Raw genomic sequence first — 27332 nt, 5'->3', positions numbered from 1 at the left:
GCGACTTGACCGTTCAAACAGCAGTCGCTTTCTAAAACATCGGATATGTATCGGATTCAGGACCACATATGAAAGTGACCCAGATCGGATTTGAAAATATCGGATTTGCGCCGTTCACACTGTCATAGCATGATCGGATATGGGTCGCATAGGGTCAAAAAAATCGGATTTGATGCGCTTTCGCCTGCAGTGTGAACGTAGCCTTAGGTGTCCACACTGCCAGCCTTTCCACACGGCAGGGCGACGACAAAACCTCATCAGCTTTTTTACAACTGAGGGTACAAATTAAAAAAGATGTTTGCTCCTCAATAACTGCATTTTTGTCAGCGACCTTGGTTTTCTTTCTTTAAAAATAAGATTACTTAATAAAAAGTAATGCAGGACAAAACTGTCATAAAATGTATTTACAACTTCATAAACAAATAAAAACAAAACAAATATTGAGAGATGAGAACCAATCAGAACTACCCATATGGAAAAGAAATAGAAAAAAAAAGACTTGCATCAGATGTGGCCTACTTCATATAGTGAATCATAGAAGGCTTATATGATTCACTCATGAAAGTGGCCACTTTCATATATTCTTTTAGTAAGTATCCAAAACATACAAGTTTCATTTATATAATTTTTTGAGGGATCTTATATCTGTTTTCACTCTTGTATGCTTTTCATGCAAGTTTCACACAAAACAGATAAAAACTTTATAAGATTTATATAAATCTTTTCCATATGGGTAAGTAAGCTGTGTAGTAAGGCGGGATGAGTTTGTAAATCATCCAATTAGAAGTAACGTCCTTGTACATTGAGGTTAGATTTGCTAATCTGATCTGTATCATGTCCATGATACTCAAAGGAGAGGAAAACTCCACCATCGATGACACTTTCCAACTCTTGGCTTTAAAACTCTGTTTGAACGAGGTGAGGCCTGCAACGCTAAAACCAAGACGGACAGTAAGGTAGCAACTGTTTGCTCTTCCTGTCATTGGCGAGAGGCGGTGCCTCATGCACGACCTGTGCAAAGCATGAGGCAAACTGTGGTCTATAACTGTGTTGAGCTATAGTTGTTTTGGGTTCCTGTACAAACTGAGAGGCTTGAGAGCTTGGCTCGCTCTCAGTGAGCGCTGGTCTGCCATCTGTCACTGATTCTGTTCATAATATTTATGGACAGAATTTCCAAGCACAGCCATAGTTTGAAAGGTTTGATCGTCTCAGGATCTTGTTCCTGCTTTATGCAGACGATGTGATTCTGTTGACTTCAGCTTGCACCAGGGCTGTTTGCAAGTGTGAAGCACTTGAAATGAGAGTTAGCACCTTGTAGTCTGAAGCCATGGTTCTCAACCAGGAACAGCTGGACTGGGAATGAGGTCCTCTCCCAGGTGGAAGAGTTTTAGTATTTTGGGAAGAGTGGAGCGTGAGATGGACTGACAGATTAGTGTGGTCCTGGCAGTGATGCAGATGCTGTACTGGTCTGTTGTGGTGATGACAGAACTGAGTGTAAAAGGACACGTGTTGATTAACTGGCTGATCTATGTTCCTACCCTCTCCTATGATCGCGACCTATAGATAGAAAGAATAAGATCAGCAGCAGAAATGAAGCATCTGAAGGTTGTCTGTGCTCAGCCGTAGAAATAGGCTCAATTGAGAGGGGCTCAAAGTAGAGCCATTATTCTTCCACATCAAAAGGAGGCAGTTGAAGTGGTTCAGCATCTGACCCCGGTGCCTCATGGGCACCTCCTCCTAAGTGAGGTGCTTCGTACATGTAATGGAGGCCTGGAGCAGATCCAGGACATGCTGAAGAGATTATGTCTCTGGGCTGGTTGTGCAATAATTTCAGGGAGGATCATTTTGACCCCTGAAATACTATCACAGGATGGCAAATCCGGTCGTTAAGTGATGACGTGACGAATCCTACTTCCGGGTCTAAAGTAGTCTGCGTTTAATATGGCTTTTGTGTTGTTAACATGTTTAATGTTTTGTATTTTCTTCTATTTGATCTCAAAAAGCTCCTGAAACAGTCAGTGATCCCTGTTGACCTCCCTCAGCTTTTATTACCGCTAATCATTTATTTAAGCTCAGTTTTTAAAACCTTAGGATGTAACTACAGCCCAGCCCATGCAGCAGTATATGAATGACTAACCTCGTATTGTGGATGGATTATCTCAGTTGTTCTCCTGGATGAAGTTTGGTCCTTTTACAGCATCCTGCCATGCGATTACATTTGTTCCTGACCACCGAGAACACTCACGTTAACTTTTATCGAGTGGAAAAAAGGTTAGCTTGTTTATATTATGCTAACATAGCTGTGTCGCTAGCGGTCACGTAGCACATCATTATATACCAGCTAGCCCAACTTCAGTAACCCTACAAACGTCACTGCTGTTTAGTTTCTGTATTCATTTATGTTGGAAGTGATAACAGAGCTGTACGTTTTAATTTGTTTCCAAAACCCCGCAGTCAGGACATGCTATATTGTATTTAGATAGAAGCTAGCGAGCTAACTTCCTGCTAACTTCTAACTCCGTTAAATGTCATAAATTCGGTTTTCATGGATGCCTGGATGTTAAACTCAATTGTTACACCTGGTAGAGCAGAACGCTGATCATTTTATTAAAGATGAAAGACTTTAGACAGTTTTTCAACTCTCAGTAATGCCATAGTGATCGTTTGATATATGGACCTGCAGCGGAGTTTAGGCCCAGACACGGCTAGTGACGTCAGACTTAACGACTGGATAGGTTTTTTAATAACATCGTGGATTGTACTTTGGATAAAAGCTGCAAGTTGTATTACTGAAAAGTTTAGTTTAGTACAAGTTATACCTTTGTAATAGTAAAATAAGCATTTTTTTTTCTTTAGATGGCATTAATGACAAAACTAATAATGCTTTAAGGAAGAAAAACAGTGTTGTCATTTCTTTTCTTTTACAAATCTGCATGTCTTTGTTACAGCAGAGCAGTCAGTAAAGTAAATACTTGACAAACATGAGACTTTGTGTCACTCTTATCACACGGAAAAAAAACCAAGCAAAACAAACTTAAACCAATTTTCCATTTAAGAATGACGTTTGAGATGACTCGATTATGTCTTCTTTATCTTTCTCCACATTTTGTCACAGCATTTACAAAGGTGGATCTGCATATTAAACACGTGAGTCACAAGTTCAGGCTTCAGACTGAGTCAGCATGCTTCAAGCAGCTTTTTGCTACGCACAGAAGCTCCGCCCACCTGGCTCTCCAGGGAACCACATTCTCAGAATAAAGTTGGATTGAAAAGTGATAGGAAAGGAACTAAAACATCTCTCAAGTTGCACTAACAGCCAGTAATTAGATTAATAAGCATTATTTTAAACCGTAAATCATGCAAAGCAACTCTAGTAGAATTCAAGAATAAACCCACTGAGCTGGAAATGAACTGAAAAGGTCCCCTTCAGGTTTGGTGATAAAAATCCATGTAGACATGCATGAATGTATATCTAACAGAAGACATAAAACAGGAAATGCAGTGACTGGTTATAAAACAGTGTTCAAACAGCAAATCCACTCAACTTTAAAGTGAAAACATTTCTGAATTACATCACAAGGAATAAAACTTCACATTCATTAAAAAGTAAAACTGTGCGTCGGAAGCGAACATTGCTGCACACACACAGCATTTCAAGATCTAGCTAATTCCATTTCATCTTACACAGAGCTTAAAAGTCAAATACTGCATTTACACATTCGGAGACGTGTATTTACGGGATAACCGATTCCTACGCAGCTACTGAAATGGGACTGGAAGTATGAGCTTATAAATGGGATGACGTCCAGACTGCACGGGCAAAATAAAGACGAAGAATTGATTTTAGAGCCACTGCTGACTATTACTGCCCATAACTAGAGAATCTGAGGGTAGACAACTGGGAAATTGTTTGAGGGTTTACAGAAGCACGATGGGTTCAGTTCACAAAATCAATTGCCCTGTTTTCTGAATTAACGGGACATCTAAAATCACAAAGAGCCTCTATTGATCTAAAAGCCCAATTTCTCAGAAGCAGTGATGTCCCATCTGAGACACAAGTTTGTCAGGCAAATGCACGACATAAACAGTATTTCACGACCATGTCGCAGCAGCCCCTTGTGTTGTTTCTTCAGTAAGACTTTTATGACCACAAACACATTTTTTTAAAAAAAAAAATGCAGTTTCACAGGAGTTTTTAAAATACTCACAGCCATTATATTAAACTGTATTGGGAACACAAATAAGTTGATTTTTTTTTCTTCACCTTCCTGAACACAAAGTTCCAACTGTGTCTTTTTTGTTTTACCCATCCAGTCTCATATCTGTGTACATATAGTTCATATTTTCCACTTTTGCAGAGCAACAAAGTCCGCCATCACTTTGTTCTGAATGTAGAGTTAATTATTTCAGAGGTCACATTTCAAATATGTAAAATTGGTTGAATTTAAAACACTGGGTTAGGTTTAAAACGTCACGGCGCCACGTCTTATAAAGCTGATTCATGCTCCAGACACTAAATATACTTACAAAGTCGTGCTGTTTCAAAAACAATTGACAATTCGATCCTATTAACATGAACTCTTTTTTTTGGCGACTTTTTCCACTTTCTTGTACGACCGAGCTGGATAAACTGCGAGAAACGGATTCGTGACTTTTGAATGTTTCTTCTTCTCCCAAGTTGACAGACATTGAGTTTGTACCGAAAACATAAACATCTGTAATTCATTATGGTGTTAGCGTGACATTATTTTGGTAGTGCATGGATTTATCACTGATTAATATGCACACAGGTTTTTTATATTGCAGCTGCCAGTAGTAGAACTAGACTAGCTAACGTTGTGCCGACTAATAAATGTACGACTCCTGCTTGTTTTCACTTATTTTAAAGTACAGCAGCCACATTAAGTATCTGTATTAAAGTAATTACAGCACACCTCAAACATGAAGCATTTGAATACGTAGGCTTTCAGCCACAGTTTAGAGAAAGAGAAGAAAAAAAGAGTAGCTGTTCATGTTTGTTAGCCTGTTAAGCTAACAATGAAAAGCAGCTAACGCCCAGTGTCTGTACATCGTTTTGTTAAAAGTGTTTCCTAGGAAACGACAAACTGTTTAATAAGCAAGGAGTTATTCTCACCTTACGACCTTTGGAGTCTCTAATCTTTGTTCCCCTGATAATGACAAAACCTGCAAGAAGTAAAAATGCTGCATTTTTTACTCTTTTTTAAAGTCTCGGACTTCCCTTTGAATTTCCACACGATGTCCCACCAGATCTCAGAGAAGCTGCAGTGCAGAAGTCATCCTCTGAAGCAAACTCAACCAATCCCCAAACACCAACCGTTCTGCTCGGCCAACGCCCTGATCTGACTTTACACAAAAACATTTCATAAAACATGAAAACCTGACAAAAATCTGTTTCTACAAACCTGACACCCAACAGCACACATTTTATATACACGCAAACTACATGCTTAAATAAACCTGTAACAGGCCGACATTAAATAAGAGTCTGAGTCAGCAGCAGAAGGTGATCTCTGTAAGATCTGAGTCACTTCAGGGCCACCTTCTGTCTTCATCCTCCTCAGTCTGCACTTCCTCTTCTCCACTGAGCAAGAACAGATGAGTTAGAGGGAAAGTGTAAGATGCTTGAGAAGTTACTGTTTCTAAAGCCAACTAATAAAAAAAGGACCAGAAGAAAAGAAGAAGAGGTGCTGAAAAAAACAGCACTCTGTTTTGGCATCTTTTCACTCTCCCGCCGTCCTCCTCCTCTGCCTCTGAGCTTAAACAAGAAAACCAGAGAGGAGGAGGAGGAGGAGGGTGTCCTCAAGCCACCCCTTTGCTTCCATGCCTACTCTTCTGCTCTGTGGGAAGGATCCTTGATCAGACTAGCTGGAGCAGCAGGTCCTGGACTGCATCCAGGCACTTGCAGGACTTCCTCAGGGCTCCATCAGAGTCCAGCTGGGCGGCCAAGAGAAACAGCTTTCTGTCTTTGGTCACGGAGCCCAGAGACAAGGCTTCGTGGAGCTCCGACACACTCACAGCGTTCGGCTTATCCTGCGAAGAGGAGGGAAAAAAGGTTGAGTTTTTATTACAATCTCACTATTGCTTTGTACCTTCTAATTGTGGCAAATGAACCCAGTTTCTCACCTTTAATTAAGAACTGTGTAACATCTAACTGTGTAAGCATCATCTCTGGTATGAAGTTTGTTAACGCAGCACTCCAGTAAAAAAATGGTTAAACTTAAATTATACCCAATTTACCCAAAAGTCTGAGCAGTTACATTAGAAATCCACCCAGGTTTCAATCAAAGTATCTATCAACAAATATACCGTCGAGTTCGCCTCCACAAAAAAAATTTGCTGATTTGAATAAAACACCTTCCCATTAACTTCCAGAAATCTTCACAGTGTGTCATTACAAATTACTACATGTCACACTGTTTAAATGCTGGTTGTCTCTGTTGTGATCACAACTCACGTGTGCAGCGAGTGAATTTAAAACCACCTTCCTACACAAACCATTCAACCCCGGTGCGACTCTATAGATGTCCGCCTCGTTTCTTGGCACCACGTCTTTCCCAGCACACGAGTTCTGTGGGAAACGATCTCTGTGCTGTTCAAACTAAGCGAGAGCCGAGGCAGAGAACAGAGGCTTGGTGGGCGAACGCCAGTATCACTGTTAGAAAGAGCTCCTTTATGTAGCCCATGTCACGGTACAGCCAAAGGTTTAGTTAGCAAACACCTCAACAGGAGCATTAAACCACCACAGTTGCCCTAAAATTAACGATATTGGTAATTACCAAAATAACTTTTAATGTTTCTGTATGCACAAGCTCTTTAATGAAAATACCTTTAATGCTAAAAATATGCATTTACCAAAAACCTGAAAAAAACTAATTTTGTGATTAAGACCATAAATTACATTTATTAGTTTATATTCCTGAACACAAAAAGTTCTGATTGAATAATTTTTGACTTCTGAGAAAAGTCTGCATGATAAATAACAATGTCATTTTTAGCTTAAACAACTTTTTGACAGATTTGGTTATTATTTTTAGGACATAAATAAATAAATATGGACACTCCAAGTGTCTGATAAGTAACATAAGATATTACCTTATTTGTGAATATGAAAACTAATGAAGCCATAACATCGAACACGGGTAATAATCAATCGTGCATAAGTGGTTTAACTCTAAAAACAGGGAATGATTTGAACAGTACAGACTTTTAAATATACTTTGCTATATTCTCACGTGAAACACGCTCCTCCCGAAAATGACACGGTTATATGTCATCCAAACATCTAACGGCCTTTTATCATTCAACTAAACCTTTTAACTGGAGCTTACACATCGTTTGATCTGCAAATCACCCAAACTGCTGGGAATTGTTGAATTTGTTGTACTTGCTGATGTAAAACTTCAAAGCTTTGCAGTTCAACCTGATGAAAAATCTGAATTCCTGTACACGTTCGTATCAACAGGTTAATTAATAGGTCTATTCTCCATTCTGTTTGATGATCCAAATTTCCTTATTAATTTCACAGATGAAAGCAGTAAAAGTCTGCTCATTTTACACCTGTAGAGCCTCTTGATCTTTTAAACATGACGTGACCTGATGTAACCGGACTGCGGCTGCTCTGCGAGGTTTCAGGTACGTTTTTCTTCTTAGTACTCAAAAAAACCTGACAGCACTGTGAGGATCGAGCCGCAGTGATCCAACATTAAATGTGACTAATATTCCTTTTTCCCTGCGGTGTCATGCATAATTCCACACACTGTGAAAGGAAATATGAACTGAGGAGGAAATGTATTTCAGGACTCTGATGGATCTTCTTCTTCTGGTTATGAACTTAACTGCATGCAAATTTCAACCTCTGCATGGCTGCGTTCAGCTAACTGTTATTTTTGAAGGAAAAAAATAATTCACGTTTCATTACGTACACGGGGATTTTTGAGAACTGAGATTTTCCGTTTTTGTTTAAAAAAAAAAAAAGAAATCCCATCCACGCGTGCAGTGAAACATATCTCCGTCCACATGTAAATGCAAAAATCAAAGTCAAACACTGTGAAGAACATGCCACATCCTAACCATGTGGAAATGTTGGCCAATCAGAAATCTAGAAGCCTGGGAGGGAACGCGTAAACAGAGTTTTGTGCCCTCACCAAACCTTAAGTTTTCCTGGAAAGGCATCTAATTTTGTGTTACTTTTCTAATGTCTTCATCATTTCAAATGTTCATAACTAAAGACAGTATTTTGGATTTTGCCTCACTGGCTCTCTTGGTCAAAGTTTATTCGATAAAGAAAGAAACGGAAAATTTTACATTAGTCTGAGTGATTCATAATCACAAGTCGCAGCGCTCTGAAATGTGACTGGTGTAGACTCACAACTTAGGAATGGACAAAATGCACACAGCATACATTAATTACATTTTAAAAAGATTAAATTTATTCAAAACCGATGATGACGTTGGCGTCAGGATTTGGTTGTACCTGCGTTTGTAACAGCAACAGTATTTTGTCTCTTTTCGGCATTGTAGAAATTCATCTGACATAAACAATAACGTGGCGCGCAGCGTGACGTCAAAAACGGCGCACACCTTTGACGTTGCATGACTAAGTCTTTTCCTCTTCCACACGTAGACGCAAAAACAGAGTTTTTAAAAATATCAGTTTTCAGTGACCCAAACCGCCGTTTACATGTGGACGAAAGGTGTAAAGGCATAGAAAAAGCTGAGTTTTCTAGAATACTGGTGTCTGTGTGCACGTAGCCTTCTGGGGTATTTTTACATTGATCTCTATACATTTCCATATAATCCATAAATGACTTAGAAAACCGAATTACATTTGTCTACATGTGTCTACATATAAAAAAGAAAAGAAATAAAAGGCATCATATTCTGTATATAACAAGTTTGTCAAATAACTTGAGCACCATCCTGGTTATAAATGTCTGCTACACAGATTTTTAATTGATTATTTTTTTGTTCTTCTGGGTTGCTATTGATTTCCATTAATTTCCATATAATCCTTAAAAAAATTTGATCATCTCTGTCTCTCTTCCACAGCATCCTGTTTTCCTTCTCTCTCCCCAACCGGCCAGATGGCCCCGCCCCTTCCTGAGCCTGGTTGGAGGTTTCTTCCTGTTAAAAGGGAGTTTTTCCTTCCCACCGTCACCAAAGTGCTGCTCATAGGGGGTCACATGATTGTTGGATTCTTCTCTTTATGCATTACTGTAGGGTCTACCTCACAATATAAAGCGCTTTGAGGTAAAATTTGTTGTGATTTGGCGCTGTGTAATTAAAACTGAATTAAATACTGGTCTTTGCTTTAGTTTTTAAGGACATAATATAGTTTGAAACTTGAGGTTTAATGTCTGAAACCATAATTTTCATGTCCCCTAAAACTTTATAAGTTACTATCTTTTATTCAACACAGCATTAATGGAAATCAACGGTTGCTTAAAATGATAAAAACATAAAAAGACATCTGTTTTATGGTTTACCTGCTTGTTTCCCAGGACGACCACAGGCAGCTGGGGCTCCACCCTCAGGAGGCGGTGCAGTTCAGCTTTAGCCAAAGGGAGGCGGCTTCTGTCAGACGAGTCCACCACGTACACCAGAACGTGAGTCCGTCTCAGGTAATCTGACCAGTAGCGCCGCAGATCCTCACCACCACCAACTGCAGCACAGAAAACACACCGCAGACATTTTTGACTGCGTCGGCGATCTCATTTTCCACCTGAGGTGCGCGAGTCATCTACCAGACGGTTGGCAGGACTTGGACTTCTCTACGTGATCTTCAAGCTTGGCTAGTCTTTAGAAATTACTGGACAACACATAATAAAAACTGGTTGTTGTTGAGCAACACCCGGCCTGCAGGCTTCAGTATCTGTGGAGGATTCAGCTCCTGAAGCGATACACGATTCTCCTCAGCAGGAGTTCTCATAATTAACAAACAAGGACGAGACATTGTTTTACTGTCGCTCCCTAGAGGGGATCTGTTTGCCCAAAATAAAAAGGGTTTATTTTTAAGTGTGTACCAGCACACATAACACTGCGTTCAGAGAAAAGGAGGCTGTTTATCCATTGATTCATACAAAAAAACCAAAAAACAACAACAACGACAAAACAATTGTCAGCCAAAGAAACACAGTATCCCCACACACCCCGACTGACCGCCATGCTCAAGGCCATTTCACTGGAGGAAGGCTTTCGGTTACAGTTTTTCCTGATTGCTTAAGCACATTTTTTGTAACTATTGGCTAATTTTGCAAAACTCTTCACACAAATAAGAAAACCTGTCAACCAATAATCAAAACATTGTAGTTCTCTTGCAAAAGCAAACACAGCTAGATTAACTCTTCACACCTTCGTAAAAATGGTGTTTCCGTATCAAACAGTACACACAAGCCATCATCTACTAAGCACACAATGCGCCAACTGCACACTGATGGTATGAATACAAAACACATCTGGCTTTTGCCTTCCCTGTCCACAAGGTAGGCTATGTCAGTTTGAGCTCATACTTCTGTCATAGATCCATAAGCATAGAGGGATCCAAACTTCAAGTACTGGTGTTTATTCAAACACATCAAAACAAACACAAGTGTTTATTTCCAAGTATAGGATTATTTGCAATCGCCATAATGACTATATGGGTTACGTGGTCTGCAGTGAACATGCTTCCTCTGCCCCCTCCTCGTCTTCCTCTGCCCCCTCCTCGTCTTCCTCTTGCTCCTCCTTGTCCTTGTCGTCCTCTTCATCCTACTTCTTCACCTCCACGTCCTCTTCCTCGGCCTCCTCTACTTCTCACTCTTTCTGCTCGCTCCATTGTACTCCGCACACACAGCTTACCTGTATTATAGTGCTTAGGCTGATTGCAAAGTGAACTAATATCTAAAAAAGTTTTCACATGTGAAAGTGTGCCAGACAGTTGGCAAATTAGTGTTAATGATAGCCATACATGTGTATACTTTTGCTAGGAGTGTGTTGGAAATTTGGAAATTGAGTGTTGTGCAGTGAATTGTGCCTACAGTCTTGCAAAGTGTGTGTTACAAAATTGCAAACTGAGTGCAAAGCAGTTTTTGTGCTTTTAGTTTTGCAAACTCAGTGAGTGGTTTTGCTATACGTCTGACTAGTTTTAGAAATTGTGCTACAGGAATCACAGTTAGTGTTTAGGCATTCGGTAAAAACTGTAAATAAAAGGACAGATCGATACGCAGAATTAGATGCGCTGTTGGCATCCCCACTTTAAACAAATTGGCCACAGATTAATTTCACATCTGCACCGGACTGAATGCAATCTGATTTTCACCGAGGGATGAAACAGGCTGAGACGGCACTCAGGCATTATTTATATCCACAGTTCGCTCCTGGGCAAATTAGTCTGATTCATTTTTTCCATCTTGTTGCCTCCAGACATGATATGTTAAAGAGGCTCAGGGTAAAATATGACAGTGCAGCAGCGATTTCTCTTCATTTAATGGGTCTGAATTGGGTTTTATTTCATGGAATTTATTCAGTTTTTCTTGTTTTCCTGCAGCCCAGAGGCTCAGTTTATTCTTAGTTTTGGGGGAAATACATTAGTATTGATGTGGTTTTGGTTTAACTTTATATTTTGTCCCCTTCTTGAAACTTTTTCTTATTTGTTTTCCTTTCCTTGTGTTCTTTTCCAGAGACACTATAAATAATTGAGGACACATCTCATTTATAATGTGTGCAGGCTTCTTGGATTAGTTTGGCTGCATGAAACAGCAGCAGCTCAGTCATCATGATTTAAACATTGAGGAATGTGAGGATTCATTTTGATTAGGCTGTTTAATCCATTCACATTTTTACACAGTAAATAATGGAAGTCAGTGGTTGGTTATAGAGCAACATCAAAGTGTAACATTTTTAATGGCGTAATTTGGAGTTTTGGGCCATTTTAACACTTGTAGTTCAGTTACGTTGACCAGATTCAGTTGATGAGTCTATAAACTTTAGCTTTTCCTCACACTTTGATTTCCTTGCACACAGAGTGAACTGCAAGTCAAGCCCAAAGGCTTTCAGCTCTAACTTCTATCTTACAACTGGTAGTTTGGTCGGTTTGAGGTTGGATCACATTCTCTTCATAAACAAACCAGATCGAGTCCTCCAAACTGGGCTGAACCAGAGTTTGACTTGGACGGCCTAAAAGGTGCAGGTGTGAAAATACTCTTACTAGGCCACCACTGACTTCCATTAACTTCTGTACAATCTGGGGGCGATCGTGGCTCAAGAGTTGGCAGTTCGTCTTGTAATCGAAAGGTTGCCGGTTCGAGCCCCGGCTCGGACAGTCTCGGCCGTTGTGTGACACTGCGAGACACTTCACCTACCGCCTACTGGTGTTGGCCAGAGGGGCCGATGGCGCGATATGGCAGCCTCGCTTCTGTCAGTCTGCCCCAGGACAGCTGTGGCTACACCTGTAGCTGCCTCCACCAGTGTGTGAATGAATTGTAAAGCGCTTTGAGGTTCTCGAAAAGCGCTATATCATTATTATTATCTAAATCAATAAACGTAAATTGATACTAAACTATAGAAATGAACAAACATCAAACGTTGCCTAGAAATGTAGCTCCAAATGTCCAGTGCTTTGGAAAACATTTAGCTGTGCTCTGAAACGTTTAGACCTCACTGGACTCCATCCATGTGATTTAATCCCACAGCTAATTACCAGTGTTGGTCATTTTAAAGTACAGTAACGGTTAATACACCAGTATGGGAAAACTCTCTAATCTGAATATTCTTTATCCTGAAATAAAATTATAGAATTTTCAAATTTGCTGTTTTACAAAACAGCAGAAAAAATTAAGGACATCATTATTTTGTGGTCAAGATGTAAATTACAGTTTTTTACTTTCCTGAACAGAAAACTTTGTTTTAGTGGTTGAATGTTATGCTTGAATAATTTGCTGGCTCTAACTTGAATATAAAATCCTGAATTCAGTTAGTTTTTTCACTCATAAATAACAATTTAGGGGTTGCTTTTTCTTCTTCTTCTTCTTTACATATTTCTGGGGGGGAGGGAGTGTTTCTTGTTTTTATGACTAGTGATCTAAAAAATCTATTAAGAACGTTAATAGATTTTACATATGAACGCACATTCACATGTATTTCACATGTTCCTATGCTTAAATGCATCCTGTGCACTTTTAGACTTTGGTTGTATTTTTAAACCGTTATAAGCAGCCATTCACTTCCATTAATTTACATATCATCAGTAAATCAATGAGAAAACTTAAGAGTTGTAGATCTGTTTTACATTTGTAAGAAAATGCTGTTTTTCTGCACTCCCCAGGCAGTCATTGATTTCCATTTGTTTCCATAAGACCTATAAATCAACCAGAATACTCAGCTACGTTGTGTAATCCATCGACCTGAGCATGAAGTTTTCCTTTTATTTGGTTTTCCTGCTTTCTGGGATCACAGAGGAAACAACTCAGTATTGATTTGTTTTTATTTCCATTGTTTTGAGTGGAACTGAGTAATAAGAGTAATCGGGGACACATCTCATTTTTAAATCTACTGATGTACAAGATTCTTGTATTTGTTGCAGCGTGATTTAAACCTGGAGCAATGAGACCAATTGTAATATAAAAACCCTTCATAAGGTAAAGTAAGAAGAATAAAAACAGCCATCTACAGCATTTCAGTACCAACACTGCTTGTACCAAACACAGTCACAGGTCACATTTGCTAGAAAATCAGTTTCCAGCTTCAGTGGTTTGGAAAGTCTGCAGCAGAAGTGACCTCCGGCTGCAGGAACCAGCGGTGCTCGACGGCCAAACGAATCACTGCTCACAGCGGCGAGTAAGACTTTAGGTCCTAACTGCCTCTGAATCCAAGAGAGTAGCAAGAATTCATTAGTGCTGGACCTAATGGGAAATGTTGCTAGGAAACTGGGGAGTGCTGTACTATAAGCTGATGTGATGTGACAGCAATAAATACCTGTTTAACCGATGCAGTATGGAGGCCGGACCCGGCGCTCGGCGGCGTGAGCAGCTTGTGTTTTATTGTCACGGCGATCTCAAAGGGATGCTGGTCCTGCTGCTCTACAGGCCACCTTATTAAACACCCTCCCACACGTGTGCGCGCAGTCAACACTGAGTCACATGGGTGTGAATGATGTGGGCGTGTGTCTGTACCCACCTAACTGCTTCAGCTGCAGGCCTCTGTGCAGCAGCGCCGACGAGGAATTTACACCTGATTTTACAGCCAAAGTTCGACTGTCCCACCCAGATTCGTCGTGTTGATACCTTGTCACATGATATCTCAGTTCAAAACTTGGTGTTTAAGTACAGAACCTTTTAACCTGTTATTCTCCAAAAGGTCTTTAAAGTTTGCCTCTTTAAAGCCTCACAGATGCACGTGGGCATGCTTCATGCCTGCTAACGCAGCCAAAGTTCAACTCAAAACTTTGACTTGAATCCAGATTTTGACCCGTTGTTGCACCGCTGTCTTCACTCTCACAGGCGTGCACCACGTCCACGGGACAGTAAGTAGACTGTGGTAGCGTAAATTTTAAAATAAACACTAATTAGTGGACCTAGGCTTGATTTAAATTAGCAGAGCACCGATTTACTGTCTGAACATGAATACCATCAAACATTCACCTTGACTGTCACTGCGGCTCCTCGTTCATGTCAAAAATCTACATAATGACTCACAGACATTAGAAAAATAGTGAGTTTATTAAATGGATTTCCAAAAACTTTAACTATTATTTAACCTAGTAAATAAATATATATGAAATGAACTGAGCATGCCATGGCTAGTTTGGGAATTCATCTGGCAGCAAAAGTAAAGAACAGGGATGTGTGCAGAGGAAAAATTAGCTATTACAAAAGAGGATTACCCTAATTATCTATTTTTTTTTAATTAATAGAAGGTAAGGTTGTAATTGCAATTGGAATAAAATTAATAACACAGTCCTAACGGCCACCAGTCATGAACTAATTCAATTTAACTGGACCTCTGACACATTTAGTTGGTAAGTTGGTTTTTTAGCATTTCTAATGACATTGTCGGACAAATGTTGACTCACAAACAGCTGCTCAAAGCTAAGAATAAAAAAACCATACTGACAGTGCGGTGATGCTCGTTAAACTCTTTGTACCATTACAAAAACCCATCAATATTTTCATCAAACCATACAGGTGCTGAAAGTCCCCGTCGGTATGACGACTACGTTATGAGCGCTCATAGCAGCGCTTATGACCGAGGGTAACGTAAAGTTCAAGCTTAGGGGGAAGAACGAGGAAATGGTGGATAGTGCAGACAGCACTGTAATAATGATAAAACACAAACCCACTGACAACACAACTGTGCAAAGAACCATAAATGATTTTTGGTTATTTTGGTAATTTTTAGCATTTTGGGGGTTTTTTCCCTCAGATGTTGGGATGTCAGAATCAGAATCAGAAACTTTATTGTCATTGTCATGAGAACAACGAAATTAAGAATGGTCCCCGATCATTGCATCATCCCTAGCAATATCAAAATATAAATAAAACAATAAAATTCAATAAATAAAATAGATAGAATACTTAAAATACTAATAAGATATAACAGTAAAACATTCACATACATTCCCACACACATGCTTCAGACCGTGCATAGATTAACACAAGAGTGGCGTGATGGACATTTTTTTGTAGTATTCAGATGTGTTATTGCAGTTGGATAACAGCTGTGTTTGAGTCTATTAGTCCTTGCTCTGATTGCCCTGTACCGTCTGCCTGAGGGCAACAGTTCGAACAGGGAGTGGCCAGGATGTGAGGTGTCTTTTATGATGTTTTGGGCCTTTTTAAAACAGTGGGCGTTGTGTAGAACTTCCAGTGTGGGGAGAGGGCAGCCAGTGATCTTTTGGGCGGTGTTAATGATCCCTTGGAGTGCTTTCCTCTGAGCCCCTGTGCAGCTAGTGTACCAGATGCATATGCAGTAAGTTAGAACACTCTCAATGGTGGCTCTGTAGAAGGACACCAGCAGTCTCTGTGTGATGTTATTCCTCCTGAGAGTTCTCAGGAAGTACAGTCTCTGTTGGGCCTTTTTCAGCAGCTCGGAGGTGTTCACACTCCAGGAAAGGTTCTCCTCTATATTGACTCCCAGGAAGCGGAAGCTTGCCACCCTTTCTACACAGTCCCCATTTATGAATAGTGGTTGGATCTCTGCCTTTTTCCTTCTGAAGTCTATTATGAGTTCTTTGGTTTTTGAAGTGTTGAGGAGGAGGTTATTGGCCTTACACCATGACGTCAGCTGCTCCACCTCGTCTCTGTACGTAGACTCGTCTCCCTTGGAAATGAGCCCCACCACTGTGGTGTCATCTGCAAATTTCACAAAGATGTTGCTGTGGTGCCGAGGAGTGCAGTCGTGTGTGTAGAGAGAGTAGAGCAGTGGACTGAGCACACAGCCCTGGGGTGAGCCAGTGCTAAGACTCAGGGCTGAGGATGTGTGATGGCCAACTCTGACTCTCTGTCTACGGCCCGAGAGGAAGCTATTGATCCACATGCAGGTGCTGTATGGAAGCCCCAGGTCTTGTAGCTTGGCCACCAGTTTGTGTGGAAGGATGGTGTTAAAAGCTGAGCAGTAATCCACGAAGAGCATCCGCACATAGCTACCATGCTCTTCCAGGTGAGTTAATGCAGCATGGAGTGCTGTGGCTACAGCGTCTTCCGTGGATCGGTTTGCTCTGTAGGCAAACTGGTGTGGATCCAGGCTGCGGGGCAGGGCTGCTGTGATGTGTCTGCGGACCAGCTTCTCAAAGCATTTCATTACCACTGGGGTGAGTGCCACCGGTCTGTAGTCATTCAGGCCGGTGATGTGGGGCTTCTTAGGCAAGGGGACTATGGTGGAGGACTTCAGGCAGAGTGGGACAGTCGCCTGTGCGAGGGATTTGTTGAAAATCCTGGTGAAGATCCCAGCCAGCTGTCCTGCACAATCCCTCAATATTCGACCTGGCACACCATCAGGACCCGCCGCCTTCCTCGGGTTAACAGCCTGCAGCATGCGCCTCACCTCGTGCTCTTCCAGGGTGAGGGTGGTGCTGCTATGGGTGGCGTGTTGCTGCTGTGGCTCCAATACCTCCGGTACCCTGGTCTCAAAGCGGGCAAAGAAGATATTCAGCTCCTCTGCCAGCTCCAGGTCACCGTCCGCAGCTCCGAGATTGATCTTATAGTTGGTTAGGTGCTGGATGCCTTGCCACACCTGCCGGCTGGTATTACTCTTCAAATGGTCCTCGATCCTCCTCCTATAGTCCCCCTTTGCCTCTCTGATGCCTCTCTTCAGGTTGGATCGGGCTGTGGTGTAGTAATCCCTGTTGCCAGACCTGAACGCAATGTTCCTCTCCTTCAGCAGCTGCCTGACCTCCCGGGTCATCCAGGGCTTTTGGTTGGGATAAGCCCGGATCTGTTTGACTGCTGTAACAGTGTCGTGTCAATGACTGATGTCATAGGCAGTGTATCCTAATAGTTTCATATCAGTGTTACTCTGTGATTTTTATCAATACAGTGGAACCCCGGCTTACGAAGACCGAACTTTTAAAACCTGTTTTTATATGAGAATAAGAAAAAATCTTGGATATTTTCTGGTGCCATTAAAGGTCATGCAGCTTTGTCTCTTTTTTTGACATCAGACTGGTTGAAGGATTTCTGTAGAGTTAGAGTTATATCTGTTATACGTGTATCACAGACCGCTGTATCTGTATCGCGGTCTCGGGTTTTTGTGATGTTTGTTTTGATTTTATTCTTCTTTCAGTCTCCCCAGAGTTTCCATGCCTTCGCCTTCCTCTGTCTTCTTCTTGCCTTTATCATCCCTGTTTGTTTTGGATAATCTCATTTCCTGTGCTTTTACTTCATTTCTTCGTCTGCTCTCTCATATTTTCCGCCTGCCTCGTCTTCTCCGTTTCTTCGTTCCTTTGCTTCTTTGCCTTTGTTACCTCTGATCGGACACTATTTTTTAAGTGATTAAATTCCAGCACATGGCAACACAATTTGTTTATCATAGCTTGTAAAGTGGACATGCCATGCTGAAGGAAAAAGCTGAGGATTTAGGGCCTCACCACTGACAGTTTCACTTCCCTTTTACACAAAACCAAATCTCATCATCAGCTCAAAGCCTAAAACTACTTCTCCATCTGATCTGGTGTTAGTTCTTTTATTTATAATTCCCCCGAGGACTCCATAAAGAGATCCGTGCATCGTACTGCGTCTCACCTGTCAGCATGCCTCTGAGTCAACGTCACCGACACAAAGACACTTGAGACATTTAATGCACAGACCCGCTGAAGTATTGTGCTGTGTGGGTGGCGGCGTGAGCTCTTCTTACTTTCGCGGATGAGAAAAAGATTAGTGGCGCCCACCGATAGCAGTGTTCAGATCAGTGAGCGTGACACATTCCTCTAAATACATCGGCCAATCACGGCTGACCACGCATGTTGGCTGAATGCAAAGCGAAGTCATTCAGGTTATTATTAGTGCTGTGGAGCACTAATGTGATGGATTTATTGATCCTGCCAGCAAACGTAATGCAATCTCACTTTACCACCATAGTGTGAAATTAAACAGAAATACACTTTCCAGGCTTCTTTGTCACAGTCAACTTTCGTGATACCTTGATACTGAACGTTTCAGTCGCTGAACAAATAACAATATAACAAGAGCCATTGCCAGAGATTGCCTTGTGATTGCCTTTGTGTTGGCAGTGATGGATGATGTGAGCTTTCAGGGAAGAAAAACAACTGAAGTTGTGGATCAAGTCTCCCTTCAAGTTCAACTCAAACATAAAGCCAATGGAGTTACTTCCCAGCACCTAGAGCAGATCAATTATGGACATTACCAGCTTCACGTTTTCATACTTTCTGGACCAAACAAAACTGTATGAACATATTTTTCTGTTTTAAATTTCTTTTACACCACTTGTTATTTTTTGAGAACATCTTGTTGCAAGCTTGGAAATATTCTAATGTTAACAAGCTAAAAGCCTTTGGTTGTTTGTACTTCATCAAGCCAACTATGAGTAGGGAATCCAACATTACCCAGCATGCTAGCAACCAAAGCAATGACAATGAGGAATTTGGTGCAGCACCCTCTGCATGACCAGTCTCTGGGCCTGTGCTTTATGGGTCGATTTCACACAACTGGACAGTGAATATAATTTCAATCAACTGGTGGTTACCACATGGTTGTCAACTGGTCTCTAGGCCTGTGTGACTGTAATCTAAGATGCTAATCTGTATGTTTAATTAGTGTTAGCATCATCCTGTGCTAACTGACGCTAACAGTGGTAAAGGGTAGTAAAGGGTCTAGCTTAACAAATGTCAACAAGCTAACGAGCTAAATACTTTAAAGTGGCAGAGATGTGCTAACATTAGCACACACTCACTCATCTCCATAACTTGCTAATGTTTAAAAAAAATCAGCAAATTTCATTCACCAAGTCTGAGCTCTCACAACTTCATGCTAATTTTATGAATCCGGTTTTCCACAGTGCGTCTCCGGCATGTCTGCAGAGCTGTTTGATTCGAGGCAGTTTTATGAAACAAATGGCCAACTGAACTGAACAGTTGTGCTCTTTCCATTTCTCCATTTCATGCTGTTTGATAAAACATCAATGCTCGCTAGACTCCACACAGAGCAGTGTTTGATTAGGACGGATAAAAGGAGCCTTACTCTCCAGGAAGTCGAGCTGACAGGCGGGGGCGTTGAGACTCATAAAGTTGAAGCCGCGGGTGGGCCGGCACCGGCCTCTCTTAGCCCCTGAATCCCCGGGGGTCAAACCCTGTAGCATGCTGCTCTTCCCGGCCCCGTCCAGACCGAGTACCAGGACCTGGCGCTTCCCACGCTCCTCTTCCTCCTGCAGGCAGACCGCAGAGCTGTTAATGTTTGCAAACGCATGGAAATGTTGAGTTGAGGCAAAGATTAAACACATCACTTATTCAACACAGAGTGAGGGTGAAGCCTTTGGTTTCGAATATTTGTGTTGCACTTTGAGCTTACCAAACCACAAGCAGTTCATCAAAATACAGGAAATATATGCACAGTGATGGGCCAGGTTGGAGGGCTTCGCACATCAAGGAGAACATTACAACAAAATATCACCTCCAGGAGTGAACATCAGTTGTTCTAGTGGAAAATCTCTGCAAAGTCAACACTCAGAACATGGTTGAAGGGTGTTTCTCCGGTCTCTCCTATAAGCCAGGTCAAGTCTGCTCAGGTCCCAGCAGAGATGGGCATTACTTTTTTCAAGTAACGAGTAAAGTAAGGGATTACTATTGCAAAAACGGTAATTAGATTACCGTTACTTTCCCGTAGGAACGCTGCGTTACTGCGTTACTAAAACCGTGATTTTTTTTTTGCGAGAGTGTCTCATGACAGTGACGTAAGCGAGTGCAACGTTCTTGACAACAGCTGTGTGCAGATCAACAGTGGATCATATATCGAGTGCGGAGAGAGTATGAGCGTGCAGCGTTTAAAGCGTGGAAGTACTGACCTTACTTTGAGTTTGATTCCATAAAAAGTGACAAAAACATTAGTGTCCGCTGTGCGTGGGAAGAAAACTTCTTTTTACAGCGAAAAAATCCCCTAAACTTCCAACAAGCACCGAGTAGCTACGATGTAATGGGAAACTCACAGAGAAACTCGCGGATTCTTCCACTGACCGCTGCGGCACACCTGCACCAGGGTAAACCTCCGCCTGCCCCACTCCTGCTTTACAGGTGAAAATAGAGCAACAGGACCGCTGAGTCTGTGACTTTATTTATTTTCTGCTGTGTTTTACTTGCATCTATTTGAAAGACTGAGTGTAAACACAAAAAAAAATATATTTTATGAGCTGGAATGTGCAGAAAATAGGTTTAAATGTTAAACTAATTTCTTCCAGTCAGAGAATGTTGCATATAATTAAATTTTTGCTTGATGCATAAAGTTAAAAGATTAAAACTAATAAAACAAGTTTTAAAAAGAGACCTTTCCATTTGATTACATTTTGTATGATGGATTATGCAGAAAAAGTAGAATTGGGCTGAAAGATCTATCACTTTATCACCTATTCAGGTTGTAAATCGTGTTTTTAAAAAGTAACTAAGTAATTAATTACTTTTTGGGGGAAGTAATCAGTAATTAGTTACTGATTACTTTTTTCAAGTAACTTGACCAACACTGGGTCCCAGTGACGTTAATTTTGTCGTCAGACAGTGAGTGAGTGCTGTGAGGATGTCCATCTGTCCGCCTGTATTTACTACAGGCGATGCATGTGTCCCAGGCAACAGACTTCAATCAGACTTAAAGAAGTTTAACGATAATAAGTATTCCAGCTGTCCGAGCCTACGACAGAGTGTAATCATGTACCGGCCGTTACAAATGCAGATACATACAAACAGCTGAACGGATAAACTGGTCTGGCTCTACCTTCAAACACCGCGACGAGCTGCTTTTCAACAAGGAAGGATGTTTCTGTCGAGCTTTAACTTCTAACATCTGTTTACTGTTTGGGTCAATTGGTTTGCATCTTATTTCACACGCACTAGAATTTATGTTTAAACTACCCATATGGAAAAGAAATAGTAAAAACTTCTATGATTTACTCATGAAAGTGGCCACTTTCTCATTACTTTCATATTTTTTTTTAGTATGTATACAAAACATACAAGTTTCATTATATAATTTTTCAAGGGATCTTATATGTGTTTTCACTCTTGTATGATTTTCATACAAGTTTCACACAAGACAGATAAAAACTTTATAAAATTTATAAATATCTTTTCCATATGGGTAACAACGCCGGCTTTTTGCCTCCTAGAAACAGGTGGAAATAATTCAGCTCTATTCGCTAAATTGCTGCCAGTTTCAGTACAGCAGAAAAGGCTCTCTGCTCGGAGTGAGTCTTTGAGTTTAGAATTGATTAACAGACACTGAGATACTGAAAGTCAAGAGTCCAAAAATAGCTGGTGAGCATGTTTTTCAGGGCCACCTGTAATATGACACAGCCCAGACACGTGTTTGTCTTATTGTCACATTTTTTAAATTCACCATTCTGGACATTTCAAGAACCTCACCTTGGCTGCAGGGACCTAATAAAGGACAAAGCCAAACTGCAAAAACAGATTACCTAGTAATGAAAGGATGTTCGCACAGCTCTGGTTGGATCAAACCGAATACCCGACTCTTCTGCCTTTCAGCTAGAAGCAGGTATTTTAACTTGATGTTTGTTTTTTCACACCGGGTCGCCTCTTCAAATCAAACTGAATGCATTAGACTTTTGGGAATTTGGCACTGAAGACTCCTCATAATGTGCAGGAATATGAATCAGCTTCTGCAAACCTCAAGGGGCACCGCTCGTGATATTATACTTTAATGAAAGAGCAGGCATCCTTTTATTACTTTTATTTCAGGGCAGATTTGTCTCAGCGAGCCTTCTGCGTGTGCAGGAATAAAGAAACGCGAGTCTCAGAGAAGGCTTCAAACATCGACGCGCTCTGAAAGCGCCTGAGAGGCTTGGGGACGTCACGGCCCCTCTGAGATCCCTCACACGTCAGTCATCTCCTTTTTAAAAGTCACACAAGGTTGGTCTTTATTCATGCCGTGTGCTGATGTGCAGCCGCAGCTCTGTAGAGGTTAATTACCAATTCATATCAGCCCTTTTAGAGTGCAGATGTGTCAGCTTCCTATTAAAAATACCACTTTGCTGATGGATCATCAAGCGCTAAAATTACTCCTTCAGAATCAGTTAATTTGATTCCCTAACAGATGAAACCACCTCATAATTACCCAGCAAGCACTGCAGAAACAGGCCAGATGAAGAGTCTGGGATATTTTGATGATGGATTGCGTTTCTTCTGACGTCTTTCTGGCTGTAATCGCCGCCTGGTGCTGCCAGATAAATGCAGCAGCAGATAAACAAGGCCGCTCTGACAGCTCTGAAGCTCTGAAGCTCGCCTCCGTGTTTTTCTGGCTGAGTCGGCCCACTGGGAGATCAACCTCAAACCCTGACAGCGCAGAAGCCTCACTGTAGCTGCTGAGGCTGCAGAGCCACCGCTGCTCCTAACAGGGCGCGCCGTGCCTGCATCTCCATCGTCTGATTGGCTCCTACCTGGACTGCAGGCGTATTCAAATGATCTAAAATGACTTTAAGTGAAACCAGCAATTCAATCGTCTCCTGTTCCCTCTGTAACTTTCTCTTTAAACTTTTTCTTGTTGCTTCAGACATTTCTCATAAAAACTGGTGATACTGAATCGATTTCTTTTGCTTTGCTGCCCCGCGGGGAGGTTAAAGAGTCCCGGCTCGGCTGCAGATCAGCGCTGCTGGATCTGACAGAGGTTTAACGTCTCTCTCAAGGACACTCCACCCAAGCAGACGCTCAGCAACGCAGCAGCTTCCAGCCGAGGGAGCGGTAAAGCCAGCTCGCCTGCAGCTCTGAATAGCAAGTGTACAGCTGCGGTTTACTCAGAGAGGAGGCAAAAGGAGCTATCATCCTCTAACGACGCCACATGCCGTCGGCCGCTCGTGTTCCACGACTTCTCCTGTGATTACATGTGACTTCCTCTCTCTCTCGCATCTACTTCAGTGATTTCACTGCAGCCAGACTACGAATAACAAGCTTCAACTTGCGGCAAAAAGACACGATCGAGTACCATCAAGCATCGACTGAGGGTTAAAAATGCTTCCTCCTTCCCAGGAAATGGAAGTCAAACTCAAGTCTGAGCTTCGCCTGGAATAACAGGAAGTGACAGGAAGGCTCTCTGCGGACACTATCTGATCAACAGCAGCTTTATCAACGCCCAGAAGTCGAGAGTCCAAAGATAACCAGAAGTTTTGGTTAGAGAGCCAGCCTGTGATTCGCTGAGTACTTCCTGACTGACGTGTTAATAAAGTCAGTGAGAGCTGGTTTTGGTTTTAACCTCTTTGACATGTACTTCCTAAAAAAACTGCAGCTTCATGGTGAAAGCCTGTGACCCGATTCACAGCATCTTCGAGCCAAAAAGCAACAAACTGGGAGAGAGATGATTTCAGCCGAGAAGGAAGGCAGAGCATCTTGCGTCGTCACTGAGCTTATACCCATTACCGTGAGAGAATTCCCGTTCTCAAACCACACAGTCTTCACGGTGATGTTTGAAGCTACACAGCAACGACGATGTGGGGTCACCAGCGGTGAACGGAGGTTTCAGAGAGAAGAACGCAGCTACGCCACAACATGTGTAATCAGCCCCGTTTCAGTGATGGAGCTGTAAGGCCGAGCTTTACTTGTATTTATCTTATAGTACAGGCTCACTTCCTGACACGGGCTCTGTGAGACCTGTGGAAGTACGTTCAAGGACAAAAGTCAAGATCGAAAACTTTGCATTTACCTCAGGACATTTCTGGTTTTATTAAAGGCCACAAACGAGCAGAGGCTGTCGGATAAAGGTCTGTGAAACAGACTGCTGGGAGCTGACTGTCTGCAGCCCTCCTCTGGAACTGCAGTGAGAATATATTATATTCCTGGACTAAATGTCACACAGGCTAAAATACTCGATGTGGACTGGCTGCGGGCTTCATCCTCACCAAGCTGTATGAAAACGCCGTTGAGACGTTACATTTGCAGTGAAATCGTGCCTGTAGACCTTTTATCTGGGCCGCGGTGAGGATCTCATTTCCCAGCTTGGCCCTCGCTGAACCTGAATTTGACACCTCTGACTTATGATTAGGGCTGCCACGATTTGTCGACTAGTCACGATTACGTCGACTATCAAAATCGTCGACGACTGATTTAATAGTCGACGCGTCGTTTGAAGCTTTGTAAGATCCCAAAAAACGCAGGAATAAGTAGCAGGATTTAAGAGTGTAATAACGGACTGAAACAGAAGATGGCAGCACTGCATGTACAAGGATGCCAGCTACCGTTAAACCCCGAAGAAGAAGAAGAAGAAGAAGAAGCAGCTGTGTCCCAGAATTCATAGCGCGGCCCAGCGCAGTTTCCAACAATGGCGGCAGCTAGTTAGTTTTAACTTTACTCTTATTATTCTTTCTGGGTCACAAAATAAATGTTTAACATATTTTCAGGCGAGAATGTAGCTGTGTAAACCTCAAATATCTGCTCAGTTTATCAGGACACCGCATATTTTCAAAAGCGCTCCGACGTTTTCGGAGACATCTGTTACCCACTAGCTCGATAGCGAGCCGGGGGCTAGGCTCACTAGCGCCGTGAGAACACCGGACTCCCGGCAAATCGTTTTCAAACCCACCGCCGTCTTTCGCTACTCAGGTTAAACATGATATATGAGTCACTTAGATAAATTAAAAATGTTGTTGTTTGGCTTTTTTTTCAGTATTTTATTTGTTCCTGAGTAAATCAGTTTGTCTGAGATTAAAGTTATAGTTTTTACACAGCTGAATAAACGTCAAGCAGACAGCTGATTATCAGAAGTGTGAGATGCTCCAGAATTTACTCCGGTGTCCTGTTATATTTTAGATAGCAAGGAGTTTATTAAACTTCACCGAAACAATTGCAAATTTCATTAAAATTTAATAAACTATCATCTTGTCTTTATTTTTAGTTAGCACAGACCTTAAACACTTAAAGCTGTAAGCTAATGATAGTTATATAAGAGCAGATGCTGCTGGTGCAATAAGCTGTAGTTTTACGTCCAATGGATGATGATCTGATTAGTCGACTAATCGCAAAAATAATCGGTGACTAGTCGACTATCAAAATAATCGTTTGTGGCAGCCCTACTTATGATGCTGCGATATTTTAAGACTAGATGAAACTCCCGTACCACTGCACCCTGACACAAAGCAGAGAGTGAGCACACACGCCTGTCGATGTATGAAATACTAAACCTAACGCATTAACTCACGCTAACATGAATCGCACCACATTGAGATACTTGTGACCGTGTTCCCATAACTGAGGTTTTCCTGGTTTAAAGGGTGATACCGTCCACAATTGGAGGCTGTTGGACCCATTATTCATGTTCAAGGCCAACAAGTATTATTATTTTTACCCTTAATCTCGCATTACACACTAAAATGACATGTTCTTATGAGCTTTACTTTGAGAATAAAACTACTCAGTATGGTTTGGAAACTACAAATGAAAACTTAGGTTTGGGCAATAAATCCCTGGATAGTTTTAGGTAACTAATTAAAACTACTCGTTTAAGTTTAGACAATTAAAACTACTCTTATGTTACATTAAGGTAAAGAAAATAATTCTGTTAGGTTTAGGTAGTAAAACTAGTTGGTTAGGTTTAAATAATGAAACTAATTATGTTTAAGTAGTGAACCTATAATGAAAACTGCTATTATGTTACATTTAAGGAAAGAAACTTATTCTGTTAGGCTTGTGTTGTGAAACTACTCGGTTAGGTTTAGGCAATACAACCCTGGTTAGGTTTAGTTAAAGTTGTGCTAACTAACAACAAAAGGACAACACATGTCTTGTACGTGCACAACAGATTAGATTCTTATAAATTTGTCACATTTTCACTGCTGGACATTTCTGTGGAGTCTGGAGACCATCGCAGTCACGGGTACCTGAACACCTCTCGAATGTGGCAGAACTGCACAAACGATTAATAATGTCAACACAGAGCAAATCTCAGAGGAACAACAGCAACATTTAACAACAACGAAAGTGCCTGTAGAGACGAGGCCGCGGAGTCACAGACGATATGAAAAAGTGGGATTAATATAAAGATAAAGGCCTCGGAAACCATCGTCTACCTAACAAAATAGCGAAAGAAAGAGTAAAACGAAGTGCTCCTGTGGGTGTTTGTCGCTCTGTAAATGAGCGTGTCCTGCCCTCCCACCTGCTTCGACTCCTTGGGGTCAAAAACACGCTGTTAGTCTCCCCCCCCCCCCCGCTTTCCCGAGACGTGATTGGAACGAATCCCCAGACTGAAACATTTACATCTCCTCTGTGGCGAGCCGCCGGCAGACGCCGGCACTATCCCCCGAAGACGGGCTGAGCCAGATAAACCAGGCTAAGCCCATTACAGGCTGCTGCTGATTGAATCGAGGAAACAAGATTAGAAACATGCAAATAGATTTTATTAAGAGATTCAGGCTGCAGCTGTGAAGACTCATTCATTAAGACCGTCCGCTCGCTGCCCGCCTCATTTCTGTTTTTCTGTCTCTCTGCAGGAAGCTGAGATAAACAATCATATTCCCACAAGGAAGCTCGCTACTTCAGCATCACCTTGAACATGATTTCCCACTTTTTTCTCTTTTCAGCAGCAGCAATTAAAGCTGAAACAATCTGCAAGTGTTTTAATTATTAAGTCAGTCATTTACCCACGAAAAGCTGTGAGTACTTCAGGGGGTTTTTGTCTTTA

General features: G+C 41.6%; 1 protein-coding gene across 3 annotated transcripts in view; it reads right to left on the bottom strand.

Annotated features, from left to right (window-relative positions):
* Window positions 1–27332, bottom strand: part of arl10 (ADP-ribosylation factor-like 10) — a 38748-nt gene that overhangs the window by 10145 nt on the left and 1271 nt on the right. For 2 of the 3 annotated variants that reach the window (XR_013969893.1, XR_013969894.1), the window contains exons 2-4: window positions 19689–19872; window positions 9507–9682; window positions 5135–6051 (exon numbers count right to left, since the gene is read on the bottom strand). Coding sequence is in view for 1 of the 3 variants with exons in the window: in XM_080867008.1 (XP_080723134.1) it covers window positions 5878–6051; window positions 9507–9682; window positions 19689–19872 (534 nt within the window). In the remaining 2 variants the exon portion in view is untranslated. Of the gene's footprint in view, window positions 1–2522; window positions 6052–9506; window positions 9683–19688; window positions 19873–27332 lie in introns of those variants that run through there. The other variant, XM_080867008.1, reaches the window with a different exon arrangement.

Source organism: Rhamphochromis sp. 'chilingali' (assembly GCF_963969265.1).
Source record: "Rhamphochromis sp. 'chilingali' genome assembly, chromosome: 19".
NCBI classification, from domain to species: domain Eukaryota; kingdom Metazoa; phylum Chordata; class Actinopteri; order Cichliformes; family Cichlidae; genus Rhamphochromis; species Rhamphochromis sp. 'chilingali'.
This window is presented reverse-complemented; position numbering and strand designations above follow the sequence as displayed.